The 6,274-nt window shown below is 60.6% G+C and overlaps 1 protein-coding gene and 1 long non-coding RNA gene across 5 annotated transcripts in view; one reads left to right on the top strand and one right to left on the bottom strand.

Moving 5' to 3' along the window:
• LOC102373867 overlaps positions 1-1,489 on the top strand; it is a 1,742-nt gene extending 253 nt beyond the window's left edge. For 3 of the 4 annotated variants that reach the window (XR_003092094.1, XR_325314.3, XR_003092093.1), the window contains exons 2-4: positions 313-425; positions 593-712; positions 1,323-1,489. This is a non-coding gene — a long non-coding RNA (uncharacterized LOC102373867). Of the gene's footprint in view, positions 1-72; positions 223-312; positions 426-592; positions 713-1,322 lie in introns of those variants that run through there. The other variant, XR_325313.3, reaches the window with a different exon arrangement.
• A 665-nt stretch (positions 1,490-2,154) lies between these two features.
• Positions 2,155-6,274, bottom strand: part of KAT5 (lysine acetyltransferase 5) — a 7,532-nt gene continuing 3,412 nt past the window's right edge. The window contains exons 6-13 of the mRNA XM_006037121.3: positions 6,006-6,080; positions 5,379-5,627; positions 4,502-4,591; positions 4,234-4,374; positions 3,804-3,897; positions 3,558-3,717; positions 2,874-2,955; positions 2,155-2,611 (exon numbers count right to left, since the gene is read on the bottom strand). Coding sequence (XP_006037183.1) covers positions 2,477-2,611; positions 2,874-2,955; positions 3,558-3,717; positions 3,804-3,897; positions 4,234-4,374; positions 4,502-4,591; positions 5,379-5,627; positions 6,006-6,080 — 1,026 coding nt within the window. The 3' untranslated portion in view covers positions 2,155-2,476. The remainder of the gene's footprint in view (positions 2,612-2,873; positions 2,956-3,557; positions 3,718-3,803; positions 3,898-4,233; positions 4,375-4,501; positions 4,592-5,378; positions 5,628-6,005; positions 6,081-6,274) is intronic.

The following is a 6,274-nucleotide window of genomic DNA, read 5'->3' as shown; positions in this document are numbered from 1 at the left end:
CCGTGCGTGCCAAGCTAAGCAGGGGCGGCCCCGGCGGGCCGCGGATGGGGGAACCGGGGGCAGGCGCTAGGGGCCCTCTGATGCCCCGGAAGTTAAGCAGGGTCGGGGAGGGTCACGGTGCGGATGGGGACGGTGCGGATGCTGGAGCACTGAGGACAGCCGGCAGCAGGGGCTCTGCTCGGGGGGCCCTGATGCCCTGAAAGCTAAGCAGGGTCAGGGAGGGTGAGTGCACGGATGGGAGACCTGTGGGTACCAATTGATCCTGTTGCGAGTCCCCCACCTCTAAACTGAGTGTTTTCTTCCCCCGCAAAGTGAAGTCAGTGTCCTTCCGGGGCCGGAGACTACTAGGGCAGGACCTGCCGGTGCCCACCGGCTACGTGGGGCTGGTGCTGAAGGAGGATGAGAAGCCCTGCTCGGAGGATGAGGTGAGGCTCCCCCAAGGCAGAGACACCCCCCCCCATCTGCCAGGAGCAGGACTCGAACCCGGACTCTGCCAGGCGAACGGGGCACTCTGCTTCTCTGGAAGCTAAGCAGGGCCTGGGAGGGTCGAGGGGCAGATGGGGGACCCCACATGACACCCCCCTGCCCCCAGGAGCGGCGGGTGCACGTCAAGTCAACCTTCACGGAGCTGACGGCCTGGACCCGGGAGCAGGCGCCCAGCGCCGACGACGCCCTGCAGGGGGCACTGGGCTGGCCCCACATCGCCCAGGCCGTGAGTACAGGGGGCCATAACACCCCACTGGGTGGGTAGGCCCTGCCCCGCCCTACTGGGCTGCCAAGCCCTGCCTCCCATCACCCCATTTACACCCCTAGCTCAGTCCCCACTGGGGTCCTCCCAGCACTGGGAAAGGACCCAGGCCTCTGGCCTCCCAGTCCCCAGCCCCATAATACACTGGGCAGGGATGGACCCCATCCCCAGGCCTACTGTTACTAATATAGGCTCTATCATAATATACCTAATAGCAGCCCCATTGCCCTGGCCTTACCCTCATGCATTGACTAGCAGCACCATGAATAGCATACCCACTGGGACTCCCATAATACACTAAATAGCAGCACTTTATAGCTCCCCCGTTACCATAATAGACTTAACACCACCCAGCCACATTACCATCATGTACCTAATGGCTGTGTCTTATTTTACCCTTCCCCCCTGACATCACAATATACTTCACTGCTGTCTCCACCCCGCCCCCAACCTTTCCTGGTATTGTTGTAATATACCTAATATTGGCACTCTTCTTTCCACAATACACCTAATAGCAGCACCTCTCCCAGCTGGGGGGTGGACGATTGTTGACTACTCTGCTTTTTCACTGCAGATCCATGCGCCGGTAGCAGATGAGGAGGGGCCCTGAGAGGCCCCGGAGAAGAGGCACCATTTAGGGCTGGGTTGGGTTTTTTTGGGGGGGGGGCAGGGGTCTTGGAGACCCCAGGTCTTTGCTGGTAATACACAGAGCTCTGAGGCACCAGTGTGGTCCATGTGGTGATTGCTGGAGCAAGGGCAGGGTGACTGGGGGGGTGGGAGGGGGTTTCAGCAGTGTTGTGTGTGGGGGTGAGTACTGGGGCGGTGGGCTTTGTTTTTCTGATGCCTGGCAGCACTCCCCCCTCGGGTGTCGCAGTTTCCACCCAGCAGCAGGGGAAACTGAGGCAGGGAGGCTACAGCCCAGCCCAGACGAGCCTGGGAGAAGGGGCCCAAGTGTCCTGGCTGGAACACCAGAGTCCTGCCTCCTTCCCGCTGCTGGGCTAAGAGCCTCCCCCCTCTGACCCACCACTGGGAAGGAAGCCAGGTGTCCCGCTCCCAGCACCCCCCACACAGAGCTGGAGAGAACTCAGGCAGCCGGGCTCCATGTCCCTCCCTGCTCTTAACCCCCCAGTCACTCCCCTCCCAGAGCTGGAGGGAACCCAAGCCTCAGAGCTCCTAAACCTCCTACTCAGCTGAGTCCTAAATGGAGAGATCGCTCCAGTCATGAAGGACTTGACTGGCAGGGGCTGGGATGCCTGGGTCCTCCACCTTCCCATGACCGCCCCCATCCTCACCCCTTCTGTGCCTCAGTTTCCCCCACATATCTCCCATTCCCCTAGCACCCTGCAGCTCCCAGCACAGGGGCCAGGGCCCTTCTCTCAACAGGGGGCAGCACCATGCTGGTTCCCTCCCCACAATCCTGCGCTTCTGTGGGGGGAGGGACTCAGACTGCTGCAGGGGCCTGCTGTTATGTGCCCCCCTTCCTTGTACACAGCTTCCGGTTCTGTCCGACTTTAATCCAGGATCTTTTATCAAAACATTTAAAGGGGTGGGGGAAACATCACAGGGCGCCACCTGGACGCTGGGGTCCCCATGTCAGGGGGCTTGTGCGTTGGCAGGCCTGCTGGGGGGCCAGGCCAGAGTCCTATATACAATGGGTGATGGGGGGAGCTGTGCCCCTGATGGAGGTGCGGTCTCCTAGCCCCTCCCCCTGCCAGGAGGGGCGGGGCCTCACCACTTGCCCCGCTTGCTCCAGTCCTTGGGGGTGAAGTGCAAGCACTTGGAGTCGATGCGCAGGATGCGCTTGAGCATGGCACGCTCGTGCCCATCCACGATGTCCTCTGAGAGCGTCAGGATGTACTGGCCCTTTAAGGCAGAAGGTAAGGCTGAAACCCAGCCATCCGGCTCCCAAACTGCACCCCAGACCCAGCGCGCATACCCGCTGATCCACCAGCCCCTGGGGAGGACCCAGGGGTCCAGCCTCCCAGCCGCTCCCCCTCCCTGCCCAGTGCAGGGAAGGAACCCAGGTGTCCCAGCGCCTTACCCCACCAGCATGGAGCTAGTATCAAATCCCCTATTGCCCTCCCTGGGCAGGCCCTGCCCCTGGTAAGCCCCACCCCTTGGGGACCTTGTAGTAGTTGATGAGGTTCAGGTACTGCAGGGTGGAGATGACGTCCTCCTTCTTGATGCTGGTGATCTCACTGATCTCACTGCAGAGGGGGAAGGGGAGCCGTGAAGAGGGGGGTGTTCTCTGGGGGTGCTAGCAGGCTACAGGCATTTTCCCAGCCTGCTCTGGGGCCAGACACCCACATTTCAGGTCACAGGTGCAATGTGGGCCCCAGACAGCGTTAACTCCAGTCCCTACTGATGGCTAGGGTGGAGTAGCGGCTCTGACTCCTACCAGTAAACTGACACAGTGGGTGTTAACTCTGACCCCTGATGAGCTGATGTGATGGGCCACTAACTGACCCCTACCAATAAGCTGAGGGTCCTGGGCCGTTGATACTGACCCCTACTGACGAACTGATGCAATGGGCCGTGAACTCCGACCCCTGCCGAGAAGCTGAAGGTGCTGTGCTGTTGACTCTGACCGCTCCTAATGACCCAGTATGAACCGTGGTAACCAGACGCAACATGACAATCACTCTGATCCCTACTGAGGGCACAGTGTGGTGGGTGTTAACAGTGGTGCCTACTGATGATGGAGCGCATCATACGCGTTAACTCGCCCCTACCGATCAAAAGCCGTGTCATTCCTTGCTTGTGGGTGGGGGCATGGCCCGAGTCCACCAATCAGGGAAGCAGCACTCACTTGATGGTGATCTGGGGTCTCTCCCCATTTTCGGACTTCAGGTTCATGAGGATCTCCAGGATGGTCTGGGACCAGTAGCTGCGGTAGGAGAGAAGCCCCAAGTCCGACAGTGGCTTTTCGGGGGTGCCTGTTTTCCCTTCCACCTTGGACAGCTCATAACCTGTTGGAAGAGAAGGGGGGTGGAAATGGGATAAGAGGGGGATGGGCAGAAAGAGTCGGGGGGAGGGGTGGGGCAGGGCAACTTACTGAACTCAATGAGAAGCTTCCCATAGCCACGGCGCTGGTAGGGGGGCAGCGTGAGGATGCAGGCCACGTTGTAGTCCTCCGTGGACTCCTTCTCCTGTGGGGTGGGGCAGCTCCGTCAGAGGGGGCTGGGGGATACACGGCCTCCTGGGAGGCACCTGGCTTTAGGGGGTGTCAGGGCTGGGGATACAAGGATATATGAGGCGGCTGGCTCTGGAGTGGAGCAGGTGAGCAGCTAAGTATAACTGCCTCTGGGGTGGGGCATTAGGGAGACTGGGGATACAAGGCTACTGTGCAGCTGCCTCTGGGGGGCATGTGTCAGCAGCTGAGTAGAACAGATGCGGCCACTCTGAGGGGTGTGTCGGGGCTGGAGACACGAGGCCCCGGGCTGGGATACGGCCGGCTCTGGGGTGGGATGGCACATGGGGCTGACCTTGGAGAAGTAGCCGACAATGTGGAAGCCCTTGCAGTCGTACTCAGTCATGACGTAGAAGAGGAAGGGGTCGGTGTCGTAGTAGAGGGTCTTGTGGTCCAGGAAGCACTTTGCCAGCAGGCACAGGTTCTGGGAGTAGCTCTGGGAAAGGGACACGCAGGGAGTTGGGGGTTGGAGGGCAAGACCTGGGCTCCCAACACTCCCCCTCCCCTTCCAGAGCTGGAACGAACCCATGCATCCGGGCTACCAGCCCCGATCTGCCCCTTACCTTGTTTTTCCGCCCGTCTATCTCAAAGAAGGAGATGGTTCCCTTGCGGTAGATCTCGTTGCCGGGTGGGTGCCGTAGGTCACACTTGGTCTGTGAAGGACGAAGAGATGATATACGGCTGGTTCTGGGGTGCGATGCCCTTGGCCAGTGCCAAGATGCAGCTGGCTCTGGGGTGCAGTAGTGGGGGCTAAGTATGACAACTGCAGCTGGTTCTGGGAAGGGGCATGTTAGCCAAGTGTAACATGCAGCTGGCTCTGGGGTGGGGTGTGTCATGGCTGAGTAGGATGGAGATGGGGCTGGGTATCAGGGATGTGTATAATAGATTCAACTGGTTCTTGGGGCTCAGCATCAGGGGCTGTGTAACAGGCTGTGGCTGGCTCTGTGGAGTGCCTATGCTCAGTATAACAGGCTGCAGCCAGCTCTGGGAGTGCTGGGTGTAACAAATGGGGCTGGCTCTGGGTGCAGTGTGACTGAGTGTAACAGATGCAGCTGGCTCTAGCGGGTGCTGGGGCCTGAGTATAACGGGCTGTGAGTGGTTCTGGGGGCTGAGTATAAGACCTGCTTTGAGGGGGTCTGGGGCTGGGTATAACAGACTGCGGCTAGCTCTGGGGGGTGAAACTGGGCTAGGTATAATGGATGCGGCTTGCTCTGAGCAGCGCACTGGGCTGGGTATAACGGATGCAGTTGGCTCCAGGGGACACCAAGGGCTGAGTATAACAGACTGCAGCCAGCTCTGGAGGGCACTGAACTGGGTGTAACAGATGCAGCTGGCTCTGGGGGGTGCTGGGCTGGGTACAGCAGGCTGCAGTTGGCTTTGGGGTGGGCACAGTTTGGGTATAACAGGTGCGGCTGGCTCTGGGCTGGGGCACATACGTACCAGGTGCCTCTGAAGGCACTTGAGGCTCTTGCCATACTTGAGGCAGAACTCGCAGAGGTAGAGCACGGGCAGAGCTGTCAGCTCCTGGGGGTAGGGCGAGAAGTACCAGGGCTTGAGGCGGTGCCGGCCCAGCTCGATGCACTCAATGTTCTTCATGCGGGTGATGATGTCGTCGTGGCTCCGGTCCGACACCAGGCTGCCCGTCATGCGCGGGGCTGAGGGGATCCCGTCCGAGCTGTCCTGGGAGTCCTGGGGTTGAGGAGGGGAGAGCGGGGAGTTAGAGCAGACCCCAAACTCCCACTGACTTGGGGTAGGGAGGGCACGATGCTGCTTTTTGAATGGGGAAGCTGAGGCATGGAAGGCTGCAGTGAGCTGGAGTGAGGGGCTGGGACAGCGTGTGAACCCAGGCATCCGGGCTCCCTGCTCCACCCCTCCAGCCCCTGCTCCCTTCCCCCAGCTGGAGAGAACCAGGCATCCAGGCTCCCAGCGCCCTCTGCTCTAACCCTCCAGACCCAAGTCCTCTCCGAGGTAGAGGGAACTCTGGCATCCAGCCCTCCCTGCTCTAACCCCTGGCCCCACACTTCTCACCTAGAGCAGGGAGAGAACCCAGGTGTCTGGGGCACCTACCTCATCCGTGCCTAGGCAGTTAGACTTCCGCTTCCGGCCGGGCTGGGCAGCCACAGCTCTCCTGGCCGAGCCGTTCTGGAAGAGGTTGTGGGGGCGGGGTAAAAGGAGGGCATCAGGGCTGCTCCTGCGTCCATTACACAGCTCTGATCAGGCTCCTGTCAGACTCAGGCAGGGCTCCACTTGAGGCCATGCCCCCACTTCGGGACCTTTCAGCAGTACCCCAAGATCATCTACTCGTCCTGTGTGTCCCCCCCCCCCCCCCCCCCACC

The sequence above is a fragment of the Alligator sinensis genome, unplaced genomic scaffold (genome assembly GCF_000455745.1).
Source record: "Alligator sinensis unplaced genomic scaffold, ASM45574v1 scaffold1318_2, whole genome shotgun sequence".
Lineage (NCBI taxonomy): Eukaryota > Metazoa > Chordata > Crocodylia > Alligatoridae > Alligator > Alligator sinensis.
The sequence above is the reverse complement of the archived record's forward strand: the minus strand, read 5'-3'. Positions and strand labels throughout refer to the sequence as shown.